Source organism: Pantherophis guttatus, chromosome 2, assembly GCF_059756535.1.
Source record: "Pantherophis guttatus breed Tessera chromosome 2, ASM5975653v1, whole genome shotgun sequence".
Classification (NCBI taxonomy): domain Eukaryota; kingdom Metazoa; phylum Chordata; class Lepidosauria; order Squamata; family Colubridae; genus Pantherophis; species Pantherophis guttatus.
In genome coordinates, this window is record NC_142064.1 from 113,785,464 (window position 1) to 113,801,732 (window position 16,269).

At 40.1% G+C, this 16,269-nt stretch overlaps 1 protein-coding gene across 4 annotated transcripts; it reads right to left on the reverse strand.

The window, feature by feature from the left end:
* Positions 1 to 1,734: 1,734 nt before the first annotated feature.
* On the reverse strand, positions 1,735 to 15,616 carry RAD23A (RAD23 nucleotide excision repair protein A). Of its 4 annotated transcripts, none has more exons than XM_034434482.2 (9): positions 15,436 to 15,616; positions 11,815 to 11,976; positions 11,325 to 11,503; positions 10,859 to 10,893; positions 9,192 to 9,319; positions 7,785 to 7,860; positions 7,429 to 7,559; positions 6,296 to 6,460; positions 1,735 to 4,960 (listed from the first exon to the last, which is right to left on the reverse strand). In XM_034434482.2, the coding sequence occupies exons 1-9, from the start codon at positions 15,505 to 15,507 to the stop codon at positions 4,847 to 4,849; spliced, it is 1,062 nt and encodes a 353-aa protein (XP_034290373.1). In that variant the 5' UTR covers positions 15,508 to 15,616; the 3' UTR covers positions 1,735 to 4,846. The 4 variants fall into 4 exon arrangements, with proteins under 4 accessions (XP_034290373.1, XP_034290372.1, XP_087744689.1 ...); XM_034434481.3 differs by having other exon boundaries at positions 10,859 to 10,914; XM_087888563.1 differs by lacking the exon at positions 11,815 to 11,976.
* Positions 15,617 to 16,269: the final 653 nt, after the last annotated feature.

A 16,269-nucleotide genomic window follows, 5' to 3' on the forward strand; every position in this document is an offset into this window, starting at 1 on the left:
CAGACTCCAGAGTTCTAGTCACAGGACTGGCCCATTGATCGTGCGGGAGCAGCTCCTTCATCCGGGTGCACCTGCCTGCTGGGGAGCTGCTGGGCAGCTCGTGGTGAGGCTAGAGATCTCTGCTGTAGAGGGTGGTACAAGAAGTGGTGCAAAGAGTAGCGCAGCCCGTGCCAGCCAGAGTGAGGTAATGGCACTGTTGCGGCAAGGTAGGGTGGCACAGGTGGGCTGAAGCAGCAGTGGTGATGGCCGGAGCTTTAGTGTGGGAGCAAAGCACCCCTGTACTTGCCTTTGCACGGCAACAGCATTCCACCTTCATCAGGGTACATTTGCGCTCAAGGCAGCCCTTGCCTCCCACCGCTTTTGGGCTCCGAGCTGCAAGCCACATCCGGAAAGCACTGCAGCAGAGAGAAGTGGCCAGGGATGATTCTCCACCACCTCATCTCTTGCCGAGTCTGACGGGAGCTGCTTCTAGCCCTTGTTGGTGCTGGGTGCGCCTCGGTTGCTTGGGGAGATGCGCGACCTGCTCTCTGCCCTGAGACATTGGCCTGACCCGGTCGCAGCTGCTGCTGCTGCTGTTGCCACCTCCATGGCCTGCCTGCTACTCTCGCAGCGCCTTGCACAGCACAGTGAAATTTAGTGCGCTTAACAATGGGGGAGATGGGGAATCCCCTTCCTCTTGGAGCCCATCACAACACAAAGCCACAATGTGACCCTACCCCACTTCCCCTGGCAATAGTAGCGGCATCGGCTGCAGCGCAGATCGAGCCAGTGTCTCAGGGCAGAGAGCAGGTTGCGTGTCTCCCCGAGCAACCAAGGCACGTCCAGCACCAACAAAGGCTGGAAGTAGCCGCCCACTCTTTCCTGCTGCAGTGTGGCAGCAAGACCCAGCTAGAGATGAGGTGTCAGAGAATCAGAATCAGAATCAGAGAGAGACAAGAGACAGAGAAAGAGAGAGAGAGAGAGAGAACAGTCAGAGATAAAGAGAAAGGGAAAGGGAAAGAGAAAAAAGAGACAGAGACAAAGAGAGACACACAAACAGAAATAGACACAGAGAGAGACAGAGACAGAGAGACAAGAGACACAGAGAGACAGAGAGAAACAGAGACAGAGAAATTATATTGTTTCATGGTTTTTTTGCACTACAAATAAGGTATGTGCAGTGTGCATAGGAATTTGTTCATGTTTTTTTCAAACTATAGTCCAGCCCCTCAACAGTCTGAGGAACCGTGAATTGGCTCCATTTAAAAAGTTTGAGGTTTAGAATTTTGTGTGAAGACAGTTATTTTTAAAAAAACCAAGTAAACCATAGTAGCATGATGTGTGACACCACTATCCTTCATTCTTCAATTTCCCTTGCACAAAGGTTTGCAAATTCCCTTTCTAAGGCAGCAATGCATGATTTAGCAAGTTAGCAGCCAAAATACAGAGTGAATATCCACTAATTTCCATCCTATATCTTTCTAACAAAGCAGTGCAATGCTTTGGACTGTTTCAAACACGTGCTTCAGAGGAAACAGATCATGAAAGTTATACTTGTTTTCAACTCTTTAAAGCAGTCATGCAACCCAGGAAAAGACACAACTGCTTTAAAAAGTTATAGAGAAGTACAAATTTCACACTATCATACCTTTAGTAACTTGAGAAATCCAGTTTCTTCCAAAACAGAATTGCTTTGCTGAGAACTCTTCCCATCCAAATAATTCCCTTGAGAAATAAAGAACCAGACACATTCACTGAAGGAGCATCACACTCCTGCCACTGAGCAGCCTCAACAACTTGTTTATTTCACACTCCATTCACAGTGCCTAGAACATTTCAACCAGAGACAGAAAGGAGGCATAGACAGAGTTCTCCAAGCCAAATTAGACCAAAATGAAAGTTGACAAACATAACAAAACAACAGGACTTTCACTCAAGAAGAACCTGCAAACTGAAGTTGTAACATTTCCCGTTTTATGAAGAGCCTTGGCAGAAATCTCTTACCTGGTACTTACCAGATAAACTTTTCAAAACATTTTTGTTTCATTGTTTTTCAAAGTCTTCTATTTCCAGTTCTTTCTAACTTTAGCAAAACAAGCAGCAGTTAAGTTTTTCTTTCTCATCAAGGCCTCAGTATCAAAAACATTTCATGCTGGTATGCATGTGCTTTCAAATAAAAATTTTGAGTTTAGTACCTGAATTTTTGTTGCAAGTACATCAGCCATCCCCAATCTGGTATATGTAAGATATGTTAAGTCTGTAAATTCTATCCACTATATTCACTCTGGTTAAGTGATTAGAGTGTTATAGTCCAACATTTCTGGAGTACCAGATTGGACAAGGCCAATCTACATATTTTGCTAGTTGTGTGTTCCAGTTTTTTGATTTTACATACTTTATCCTGGGGGGTGGGGGGATGTGTTTGTTTGTTTTGGTTCATCATGAAAAGGGACAAGGAGCAATGAGTACTACTGAAAGCTCTCCCTTAAATCCCAGGCTCTCAGGCACAAATAAAGCATTCAAATCCCACTTTGGGGCAACACACTCTCATCAACTCATTCCAATATTCAGCCATCTACTTTGAAGAAAGCTATAATTCAGCATGAATGTTCTTGCTTGCTGATAAGGAAGTTGGAAATTAAGAGTCTGGAGCAAGCAGTTAAGGTTGAGCATGCATGCAGACACCTTTCACTGCCATTTTGAAAAGTATTTCTAGGCCAAATACAAAGTCAGAAGCAGCTTTTCAAATTTCTTTAGTACCCAAAGATACCATGATGCAATCTAAAATTTTAATCAAGTAAAATTTCCACCTCAAATAGCACTCATAGGTTATAGCCTAATTCATTGGATGCTATTTAAAAACAATTCTTCAGTGAACAACATAGCAGAACTGGTCTAATTCCAGCACAATCAGGATAACTTCCTTTCCACACAATATAGACTATATCCTTTTAGGCCTTACGTAGAGTGCCTAACTCTACATAAGTGCATTTCAGTGCCCTCCAAATGTGATAAACTTCAACTTCTAGAATCCCTAGCTAAAATAAATGAAGTCCAAGACATACAGAGGGCATGTGGCTGGGAAAAAATACTGTGAACACTGGACACTTTTTCAAACTTAAGAATTAAATTTCTGCTTTCCTCCATGCCTGCCCACCAGCTTTGAAATCAAATCAAACTTATAAACAATATATTGCACACTGTCAGTCATAGTCACACAACCATGTCACACAAATTAGCAGTAACATATGGCTTCAGAATTTATTATTGGAGGCATAGAGGCAATACTCTGGTTCTCTTTGCAATGGGCACCTGCAGAGGAAAGAATGGGATTCCCAGGCTTCTTAGGGGGATAGTGGGGAAAGGCAGCTTAGTTTATCAAAGGAAGCTGGGGATTTAACATGTGATAACTGACAGGTTTATTGAGGTTCAAACCAGAAACAGCTTTGACTAACATTCCCACAGAAAAGTAAATGATGATCTAAAGTTTCTATAGTTTTGTATCTACAATCTATGTATTAAAGCCAATTTCCCTAGCTATCAAGAATTTTTTTCTCAGAAGTCAGTTCAGTTCCAGTTTCAAAGGTATAAATAAAACAGGCTCTTTCTTTACATATTTTTCTATTAAAATATTCAGGAAAATGTCAATTTGATCATTTTTCAAAACTAAAAAAGGAAAACATATCAAATATCTAATACACAACTATTTTGTATTAGTTTTGTATCCCCAACTATTAATGGATTCTCTTTTGGGGAATCTTTAGATTAAAAATATTTTGAACAAGTAAAATCAGAATACTAGGGAGGAAAAACTTCTTTAAAATTCCCACAACACAGAAATAGAGAAACAAACATGTGTTTCAAACTATCTCAAGATACTCAGTTATTACAGGGGTTTGTAAAATCCTTTTTTCCCCCTACTATATTAAAGTTTGTGGCTCCAAATTCCTAATGTTAAAATGATGGATAATAAAAGTATACATGAATGTTATACAGGCAATCCCCAGGAGCTAGACTTCAAAGCTAGGTGTCTGCAGAACAGACTAAAACCATGAGATGCCCTTAAAAAAGAGAAAGAACAAACAAAAAGTTTAAAAAAAAACACAGTGTTTGAAGTTGGATGAGTACAGGGAAACTGTTTCCTTGATATTCTTTGGGAATGATTTTAAGAGCAGTGTCAGAAAACCATAGATGAAGGTAGGTAGTTGCCTTATTGGACGATGGCAAAAAATACAGGATAGGAAAAAAAAACCATGGGATCTTTGTGCATAGAATTACAAGATATTCCATAACTCTGGCACAGCCTCTCCAGCACAGGAACAAATATCAAACAGATCATCAGAAAACATATCACTTACCTAACACAAGCCACCCTTTTGAATGGGGTGAACAACTAAACTGATTTCAAAATGACATTGAAGGAAAGCAAAGGGGAGAGTACCAGCAACAGAATTAATTGATGGGCAATAAGTTCAGCATTGTAGCAATGTGCACTGGCGTGAAGGGGAGATTTTTTCAAACAAAAGAGCAATTTGTTTGCACACATGCAATCGTGTGAGATGGGAGAAGGTCCAACAGCACCCATCTGCTGTGTCAACCTTTCCCTAAACACCTTGCCTGTCAGTCTAAGGATTGTTGTAAGATGCAGCTGGGCTCAAATGCCACCCTTGTTTTTGAGAAGAGAACAGAAGGTCCATTTGTTCTGCTTTTCCCCTAACTGCCCCATTTCCAAGGTAGAGTATTTTCTTCTAGCCAGCAATTCATCAGGGACATTCTCAAATCATACCATCACCACCCAACCCAGTAGTGCCCCTTTAAATAAACGAATATTTATATAGAGAATTTTATATAAAACTCTTTTTCTTTATCACTCGTCATCAAAGTTCTGACTCAGCAGGAAGTTGGCTGCCAGATTTTCATTCTTCTCACAAGCAAAATATGCCTGGATCACCAGACTCTCAGGAAAGCCCAGGGCCTTTAACTGAGAGAGGGGAGAAGAAGGGAGAGGGGGAAAGGGGAGGTACAAAAAAAAAAGAAAGAGAATGTTAAATGTTACTAATGGCAACAATCTACTTTTTCAGCAAGGAACCAATTGTCAGTAATTTTGTCATAGCATATTGAAATAAAAAAATTAACATAATTGCCTTTTGAAATTCTACATAGATACGGTAAATTTATGACTGCCTGCTTTTTTTGTAACTTTGCCCTAGGAAGGGGCAAAGAGCATTCCATAATATTTCTCTTAAAAAAAGACACAATGGAAGAATGTAAATTATCATTTGTAGGCTTAATACAAATCTCAGGGTCTCATGCTTTTTGCACACATCACACATTTTTCTTTTGTTTTAAATTAAGAGTTCTCTTGAAAATGTGGAACGTTTAACTGAACTGATTTTTCATCTCTTGCCATGCTAGCTTAGCCCCATTTCTCCAATTCTCCTCATGCCAGTAGGTATAGCTTCTTTCCAAAAAATCCCTCCAAATCCAAGAAGAATCTAATAGTGGTTTTAGAACAAAACATACATGCAATTAATCATATTTATGCAAAACAGAATGTTAATTTTAATTATGCACTTTAAGTATAAATATGTTTTTCTTGCTGTTGCAAATGATTATGTAGTATTCTGACATGGAGCCTTCTCCATTCAACTGAACTACAACAGATCAGAAAGAATCTCCACTACAGGAAAAAAAGCAGGGTCAAAATCCATATTTCAAATTTTTTCTTAGAGAAATATAAGAATAAAAAACAACAGCATTGCAATTTCAGAGCTCACATTCCAATTAGCATATTCCACACAGTTGATTCTCGCAGTCATTATCATCAGAATCTAGTCCATACTCCAGAATAACAGAAGGTGATTAGACTTTAATGCTGAGCAAAATCCATAAGTAATATTGCAAGCTCAATCCCTTCTGTACTGGTTGGACTAATGTTTCTCTAAAGAACAAAAAGAATGATCCCTATTTTAGCTGTTTTGTCAGAAGTGCATGCCTTGAGACTAGGAATGATTCATAAAGGTTCCTAAAAATTGCAACCAAGCTGTATCAGCTACATTTGATTTAAATTGTGTTTTTAGTTTTTGTTTAACTCACTATTTTTTGAGTGCAATCCTAGCATGCCACTGAAAGGTCCAAGTATACCTTCAACCCCAAATTAGCTATGCATGCCTTTATTAAATTGTTCTTTATGTCAAGAAGGAAATTCTTAGAAGCAAACCCCCTACTGAAAAAGTCAAGCCAAGAAAGACCAAGAATACCCTGAGGTCCTTTTTTCCTTGCCACTGCCCCTTCTTCCCTAGTTCAACACATTTACCCTTTCTATGGCTTCTTTTTCCTGAGGCGTAACTTGGATGTAGTTCATCTGGGGAGCTTCTTCCCCAATAGCACCCATCTCTCCCTCAATGTCTGCGATGTCAGCCATTTCACCCAGAGGTTCGTTGAGCATCTGAATGAACTGCTCCTGATGCTGACTAATTTGCTGCGAAGGAAGAACGCTCACTGTTATCAAACACTCTCTGTAAGTACATCTGTGCAACTGGCACAACATATAGTACATGTTGATGTAACACACCCACATAATTGTCTCCAGTGCTGGGACTTTGATAGAACAGCTGAAGGGAACACACAGGAATACATGCCCTGCTGATCTGTCTTCCTTCATCTGCTTTTCCCATTCTTAGCCCTCTTTTTTCTCAAGTATCATGAACTTGCATCTGCTTTTCAAGCTACCCATATATAATTAAAAGCCATATTAAACTGCTGATTCATCAATGACAAGCAAGGCAGCCCTTGCTGCGATTGTTCAAATTTACAATGGCACTGGAAAAGTAAGTTTATGACCGGTGCTCGTACTTATGACTGTAGCCTAAACTTGTGATTGCGATTTGCACACTTCAAGCCAGCTTCGACAAGCAGAGCCAATGGAGAAGCTAGCAAGTCAGTCATGTGATATCTCACATAATGACTGAGGTGATTAGCTTAATAACCATAGTGGAAGTAAGATAAAAAAATTGTGATAGTCATATGAAGTCTCACTTAACAATCATTTCACTTAGCAACAGAGTTGCTTGTCCCAATTGTCACTAAGAAAGGACTAACTATAGCTAAATCTTCAGAACCAGAAAGAAACTGAGGCAAGATTGGAAACAACATAATGAAATGACCCCCCAAAACAAACATCCATCTCAACATAGGGTATAATTCTCATAATCAAAGCCACAAGAAGAATTGAGAACATAACTGAACATGTGGCACTGATTAGCAGATGAAGCAGGGAAACATTATGTGCTTTGTCTCTTAGATTATTACGATTACCCCCTCCTCCCCACTGAGAATCAAAGAGACTTATGTAGAATCTCCAAAAGCTAGAATTTCCTTTCACAGTAGCTTACATTTGCTGCAATGTTCCCAGGAAGAGGGAAACAAAGAAAGTCCAAAGAAAGTTACCTGGAGCAGCTGAGGGTTCTCTTGGCCTAACTGCTGCAGTAAAGCTGGGAGCAAAGCTGGATTCTGCTGTATCACCTGCCTCATATTCTGAAACTGGGGCTGATCTCGCAGAAATTCCAGAGGGTTCTCTCCTGTAGGTCCAAGGAGTATTAATGCCATGCATCCAACCACAATGATAGCAATCAGGGAGAGGGTATTAGAATGTCTGAGGATTGTGCAGAAAGGAATGAGCCACTGTGCCTTCTAGAGTGAACAGCTATTCCCACCACACCAACTGCTTGAATTTCCTTATATGTCCTAATTAGAATTTCTACTCAGAAAATGTTCTATGTGGGCATGAGAAAAAGACAACTCACCTTCTGGTGCAGGCTGATCTTGGGGCTGGCTCTCCTGGATGGGAGCTCTCTCAGGTTCTGGACTACCCGGTATGCCCTGCAAAGTTAAGAAAAAAGTAGAATTACAAAACTATTCCCAGACTGGTTTGATTGATAAGTTGTCTAGAGTGGCTGGGAAACTGGCCATGAGCACACAATTATAAGGGCAGAGATTGCAATCTTCTCTAAATTGCAGAATCAGCCGTGGGTGGAAACGGTGTAGAAAATTTACTAACACTGTATAATGTTTCTATTATTGGCTCAAAAACCAGGAAAACTTTCAGAGAAGAGAGAAAACATTTTCATTTTTCAAATCTCTCTGTCCTAAAATTATAACCCATTAACAGCTACTACCTGCTTGTGCTGCATTCAGTTAATTCCATTTACTCTTCACTATTTCAATTTTCACGACTTAGATAACTTAATTTTTTTCTGTATGAACAACGAATGTAAGACCACAGGATCAGTTAGGTTCATGTGGCTTTAGAATTCAGTTGCATAAAATTTGCTTTGCCTTTCCATCCTGAGTATGTTCAGTTAGATATTTGTAAAACAACGACTTCTGGTAAAAATATGCAAGGAGACATCCACAGAGAGACATTAGCTATCATGGAAGTCATTCACTTCAATGTCTCACAATACTGTATATTGTATGACAAAAGATCTCCAACGCTCATTTTCAAATTTGTTTTCTTAGCAAGTACAGAGTCAGTATTGGTGATATGTGGCTATCACTGAGATCACCACAAGAGATTAGTTGAAGGGAGAGAAGAACTTTCTTCAGCTTCCTATTAGATGTGGCAGAAGATATATTTACAAAAACAGAGATTGATTCACTGTATTGTGTGTGCAAATGTCATCCCACAAATGCAGATATAACAACTAAGTTAAACAGGAATATACAGTCCTGTTCCAGTTGCTTTGAGGTACATCTGACCCCTAGCCACGCTTGTTAAAGCTTGCAAGAGGCATACTTCAAAATATCCAGAGAATCAAAGATTACCTACTTGACAGCAATTTATTCTGAGACACACCTATCACTCATGCAAGCCTGTTGTTCAGCCAGTGGCCAACTAAGCCATATATCTGTTTAGATAATCAAGTCCTTGGCAGGCAGCACATTTTGATTGTCCCCTGCATTATACACTGGCAAGCATCGTGTGCAGAGCAGAAGCCTCTGATTTGATCACACTTTAAGAGGACCCGCTTGGTTAAAAACTAGTGTTGCTATAACTTCTCAAGATAGTAGACTAATGGAATGAGGGAAAGGGAAACCAACAAAGAGTTTGGCATACAAAAAATATGATTCCTTTGAAGAAAGGAAGAAACCTCCCAGGCATTTCAGCAGAATAAATTATTGAGTAGACTAAATTCAGTAGTTCTCCTCACCGTCAGCAGGTATTCCACAGCTCGGTGTGGGTTGTTGTAGCTCGCCCGTAGCGCTGCTACTACCCGCTCTCGCTCATAGCCCATTGACATGATTTCAGTCAGCATTGTCTCATATTCTGAGCCAGTAACTGAAAGCACAAACAAAAGATAGCATTGTATTATTGGGAAAGCCTGCTGTTACTTTCTTGACTAAAAGAAATCCAAGCCTTCCCTTCCTCTCCAAAGAGCAAAAGCAGGCAAGCTTGCATTATTGCGTTACTGAACAATAATACAAGCACCAACTCTCTATTTCGGGGCCTCAAATATTTTTGAAAGCTAGAGGCAGAATGGAGGTTTCCAGTCCCTCCCCACCCACAAAAATCCTTAGTAAATCATTGTGCTTGGATTTCAGCTACAATGCTATTTCTTTCACAGAGATGTAGGTTCAATATTCAGGATTCCTGGCTTTTAATCACCAGTTAGCTTTCTTCCAGAAATGAGAACTGAAGTTCAGAATTCTTAGTTTTCAAAGCCAATGCTCCATGCTGTTTTGCTCTGGTTATAACAGCCAGAAAGAGGCAAGTAGGCTGAATTACAGATGAATCACCCAAGACATTTGAATCTGGATGAAGAGAATTAAACTTCCAAAGCATCATTTGTTGATTCTTGGGAGTATGGAATGAGAGCCACTTCAACAGTGAAACAAATTTCATCCTCATCAATTTTCATCTACACTAATAGTTCTTAACATTTCCAGACTGGAGATAATCTGGGCTTAAGTAATTAATGTTTTATTAAAAAAAGAAGAACTGAATTCTACTAATCAATGTGTGCTAGATCTAGGTATAGCAGTAAGGTGGAAACGTTCATTCCATTGAGGCTGATGAGCACATTTGATATTTTGAAAATACGTATTCTCATAAAATGATTTCATAGTGGACCCAACCAGTTAGAAGGATCAGTTTATCAAAGTATCACCTACTACTGTCTCAGTTCTTTCTTCCTGCAAGATACTTCCTGCCACCTCTACCTGTCAGGGTTCATTTTCTGGAAAGGTAGGCAGACGTCATAATAAAGTAATAGGCTAATCTAATTAATGTTTATTTTTATTTTTTTTAAAAAATATGGGATCTATTTAAGAACCACATGCATTGTTCAATTAAGGCAATTAGGCTGCTGATTGTTTTGCAACATGTCAGTTTTTTTAAAAATGAATCTAATGGAGCAGAGATTCTGTTGAATACCCGTGTTAAAGTTAACAGTGGCTCAAGACACATTTTAGAGCTAAAGGGAAAAGATGTTAACCAGCAATGGCCATCAGAGGGCAGTAGATTCAAATTGAATTCTTTCTTTCAAGAAGCTAGCTATGATTCTCTGATGTAAGAATGTAGTAGTTGAGAAAGAAGATGCTATAGCCCAGTAGCCCCCAACCTTTTGGCCACCAGGGACCGGTTCCATGGAGAGAGGATTTTTCGTGGACTGGAGGGGGGTGGTTTCGCATGCTGCCTGCATCCCACTGACGGGGCTTCACTTGTTTGCACGGCCAATTTCTGGCATGCAGCAGCCCGGTATTGGTCCACGGACTGGGAGTTGGGGACCCCTGTCATAGCTCCAATCACAAAACAGCTAGTTACAGTGAAGCTGTTAAAAATTGATTTCTTTCTTGGTAAATGAAAGTATTCACCTACCTAAAGTGGAAGCTGCATCATCTTCACGTCCCATGCTACCTGAAGAGGGAACAGAGCTGCAAATTTAAGAGAGAGAAATAGTAGCTGCGTCCTTCCAGATAACTGGACAAGAAAGTTGAAAATCCAAAAATAATTCTAAGCAAAAGAATGGCTGAATAAAATCTCTCTTGTATGCCTAGCTATGACCAACAATCATCCAACTACTGCTATGTGTAAAGATTTTGATCACGTCCGCCTTTGACAACTGGGGTCATCAACAATTAATCATTTTTTAAAAAGGGATAGGATGAAACTAGCAAACCCTAGTGATTAGGTTAGGAGTCAAAAATTAGCACTGAGGCTTTCCAAAACATACGAAGTACAAATAATACTGAATTTTCAGAGCTATTCTTTCATTCTGAAAAATCATTCTAAAATTACTCTAATCTAGTAAGAGTTATGGGATGATAAGATAAGCCAAACTTACCCAACTGTAGATTCCAGGGGAGAAACAGTCACTGACTCTTCAGGAGGCTTTTCCTCACTTGATGGGGATGCTTGAAGGGGTGAAACGGTAGCTGCCGTAGGCCCAGAAGAGGGTGTGGGTTCTGAGGTGGCTGCTGCATCAGTGGGTGAAGAAACAGGAGCTCCTGAGCCTGTTTTGTTCTTAACAGAAAACCAAAAGGAGCGTCTCAGGTAAGGAGGTGAAGCTCTTCCACTCTAAATTGCTATATCATGAAGAAGGGTGAGCCTAAAAAACTGCTCTTCATGTACTGATTAGTATTGAAAACAATGTCTATAATATCTTTTGACTACCCACCCCCAATCCTGAAGTACCTAACAGACTAGTACCAGTACCCCATTTCCTAATAAAAATGATTTTAGCACTATTCATACAAAGGGGAACTGCGGAAACACAGTAGCCCTTTGAAACAAGAAAATCATTATCATGAAGCAAAGGAGATGCTCAACCATACCTTGGTGACCATCACCACTACGAAGTTCTTCTCATCAATCTTGTATTCCTTGATGGGGACATCATCACTCAGGATCTTGCCAGCATATATAAGCTTCTGGCCTGACACGGGGAAAGCTTCCTTGCCCTTTTCAGCCTCAATCTTCTCCTTAAGTACTCGGACCTGTGGGTCAAGACCAAGCTGGCTCCACCATCCACCTTGTACTGAATGCTTAAAGGCCAATTCTTTCTATCCCAACAGTGTTGAACTATAGATGCAAGTGCCAGATGGAGAAACGTGGCATGGAGAAGCTGCTGAATGCAAAGAGTGGGTGATGCATTCGGGGGTAGAAACTGAGAAATGGCCTGAGTGCAAGAACTTTAAATGACACATCACTATAACTAATGCTTTTTGAGAATCCATTCCTATTCATTAGGAATGGCAATGGTTTCTATAAATTGTTAGGAAAGATAATCCTATTGTCTTGAATCCCATCACTCCCAATCTCCAAACCAAATACAAGGATATCTGGAATTAATGTTTTTATTTTGCTTCCAAAAGCCCTAGTTACATTGGCTAGGTACTGTTCTCTTAAAATGATGTTCATTCCTTCTTATGCAATACACTACCTGAGAACTGTCTTCTAACAACCAGTATTCCATTTGTTGAAATATTGCACTCTATAATCTGGGCAAAGAAACTATTTTGTCACAAATGAAGGCAAATATACATGTCCCAGGGTAATGTTGCAGGATCCATTCTGAGTTGGTCACCGGGACCAGAGATTTTGTCTTCCAAGCTTTCAGACTCATGCTAGAACCCATCTTCAGGGAACTGCTAGAGAGAGGTTCCCTGAAGATGGGCTCTGAAAGCTTGGAAGACAAAACCTCTGGTCCCAGTGATCAACCCAGATTGGATCCTGCAAACTATTTTGTCCACGAAAACCAATAAAAGGTGAAAAGGTGAAGACTCGCCTTATTGATGAGATGGGCAGCATATAAATTCAATAATATATATCAGAAATAAATAGTTTTTGTTCCAAACAGGAAAATGCTACTGACAAATAAAAAGTAATAGTTATGTTACATTATCCTTCCAGGTTATATGGAATATTAATAATTGTTTCCTTCACTGTTCCAATTCATCCCAAAGATATGAAAGATGAGGCCAAAGCAGTTTTAACCTGACCTAATGTTTTTGGGTTTTTTTCCAAATGTGTTGACCCAACTCTTGGAACCTCCAACAAGCATGATCAATTTCCAAAATATCTAGAAAACTCCAGATTATGATCGGTAATTTTTTTCGTACAACCTAAGTACTGTGAAATGGAACAAAGACTAAATTTTATTACATCATTATTCTGAGACATACTAAAAAATATAGATTCAGAGTGTATAGTTATTTCTGTTACTTCAGATTAATCAGGTCATTACATAGAAACATCTCCCACTTACGCAAAGGAAAATCCTCCAGTTATTGAATTGCTTAACGGCATATTGAGAAGTGTTGCACACTACAATTCTATCTCGCAATTAAACTCTTGAGTACAAATTTCATTTGCTGTGATACTAAAGGACATGGAGGGCTGTTCATTAAATGTAATACGATAGTATTCATCATGAATACACTCTCTGCTGCAAAATTGAAAAACTATGTGCAATGATAGATAATCCAAGCATTACAATCTTGAATTTAAAAACTCTTTAAAAGAAAGTTTTAAAGTAGTACTCTTCTGATAATATACTCAAAGTGTGAACTCCCAGTTTTAAATCTTTCAGGGCCATATTGAGGGGGATTAGCATCTATGGCTAAACAGTAGTGTAGAATGTTTGGGGCATATTCCAATTTTACTGATCAGTTTACTAAGGTGCAGAAATCCTTATATACCCTGTTTCCCCCAAAATAAGACATCCCCTGATAATAAGCCCAATCGGGCTTTTGAGTGCATGGCAATAAGGCCAAGCGCTTATTTCAAGGTTCAAAAAAATATAAGACAGGGTTTTATTTCCGGGGAAACACTGTACATACACAGACATAAGTCTAATGTAAAATTCTAAAGAGGACTTCTCTTTTCAAAAATTTAAAATAAAAACAATTACTCTGTGGACATTCTTGGTGTTGTTAAAAACCTAGCAAAATGTGAAGATGACAATATGGAAGCTCTGAGCTAATATACCTATTCTCTCTGATGTATTCTAACTTTTAAAATTCCTTACACTGGCAGGACTCTTGTGAGCAAGGACTAAACATTCAATTCTCACTCTTCCTGGAGTGAACAGCAATTGCTAGCTATGTTCCAAATGGTGAGGGAGAACTTTGCTTAATATTAAAGGCACTTTCTGAACTGAAATAGGTGCTCTTACAGCAAAAGCATCCAAATGAAAAGGATGTTGTGTGTGTATGAATATGAATATTCAAGTTTTACAACAACTTTATAACTCGAATGTAGAGACACAATTAAGACCAAACTAGAAATTGGATAAATGTAAGTCTCATTTGCAACAACAGATGTTTCCATAATCACTGAGTTTAAGGACTAGAAGGGACTTAGAGATCATCTAGTCCAAACTCCTGCCCAGTTCAACCATTGTTTTGTAGCTCAAAGCATTGTGTTTAGTAGAAAAAAAGTCATAATGATTCTTGACTCAATTATTTTCTGATATGTATTGTTTTAATATCTGGAGTCATTTCAACATTATTTCATTAAAATAGATTTAAATCTGACAAATCACTATAATGCTGCAACAAAAAGGTCAGAAAAGAAAGCCACGGGATTCATTGAAATAATGTTTTCACAATTGAAGAAAAGTTGATAAATAGGAATGCCATCGGCCAAGACCATACTAAGTAGAATAGAAACACAAATGCTTTAGGAAAGAGGGATATCAAGAAAGGTGTGATTGGATGGAAATTAAGACTCTCTGAGGTGAAAAAAAGAGAATGTTAAAAAACAGAAAATATATGGGCATGGTGATAAGGATGATAAGAAGTATAATTATCTCGGTTAGACTTTTTTATTGTACCTTTAATTTCTTTTGGTTATTAATTATTACTGTATGTACTGTTTCCTGGCACTTTGCACAATACAGCGCAACCCGAAAAAGGAATAGCACGATGAGTATATATAACCCGCGGACAACATATCATTTCATTTCAGGATTGGAAATGAAGGCTAAATATCAAGGAAATAAGGGAACAGCGTGTAGCTATCCGGCTCCTTCGCGGAAGGAAGCCGCATGAAAACCGGAACAACGGCACGCTGTTCCCGTGTGGGACTTCAAGAGGAAATGAAGAAAAAAAGCAGGATTGTTAAATATAGCAGAAACACAACAGAGGAGGAGGAGGAGGAGGTGTCAGGAGTTATTAAAAGGGAGAAAAGGAACCTTTTCCTTATATGCCTGGGCTGGTTGCGATGTTCTCTTTTTAAAAGAGTGACATCAGGAGAGGCAGATTCCAGATCGGGGAAAGTAGAGCAGGGCGATATAAATCCCCTCCCAAATGAAACACCGGGAGCGAAATTCACTGAGAAGCAAGAGGCGCTTGTTCAAAGATGATTTCGGGAGGACGCCTAACGGGGCGAAGCCACGCACAGACGGGAGGAGGGCCGGAAGGGGAGAGGACCAAAGACCCGCCGCCCCTCACCGTCTCGTCAGGCTCCATCCGGATCTTGAATGTCTGCTGCTGCAGAGTCTTCAGGGTGACGGTCACCGCCATGGCGAGGGTTGGCGGAGGGAGGCTGCGGCGAAAACTGGCGGTTCCTCCCAACGGACTCAGCGGAGGCCCCCCACAACATGCAACTTCACGACGCCGCCATTTTACGCGCACTTCGCGCCGCTTCCGCTCCCAGCCTGACTATTCCCACGTGATGAGAGACAGGAAAGAAGCTTTCAACCATAGAGACGGAGAGGAGCTACGGGCCGCTTCTCCCCATTGCTTGGCTTCCGGTTTGTCTTGGGACTCTAGCGTTCCGAGGCGTAGGGCTCCCGGAGGGATCGGCGACGTTCGACTGACGCTTTAGTTAGGAGGGAGAGGGACGGTAGCTGGTGAAGCGGGGGATAGAGCAGGCTCGGGTTTTGGGGGAAAGGCTTTTTGTTTTGCTAGAAATCAGTCGATCCAGGGCTTATTTCCAAACATTAACAGAATCGACGACCCTGAATACCACATGAATTAAAATTTGCTGCGTAGCCAAAACTTTCCGACTCTTGCTCAAAGCGGAGCTTTTACTTGTATACACAAGATTACCTGTACTGCAATATCAAACTATTGTGGTCTACTTCTCCGCAAATTTGCAATTAAATCTTGCAGCTAGCTTGCCAATATCCCATTCCAATTTCCAGAGGATAGCCATCCCACGAGGGAAAAAAGGGGTCCACTTGGTATTTTGTTTACTGACCTGACCAAATCAAGAGGACTGCGTTCAAGTACAGAAAATGAATGCACTCATCAAATATTCTTCTTTAATAGAAGCATGTCTTC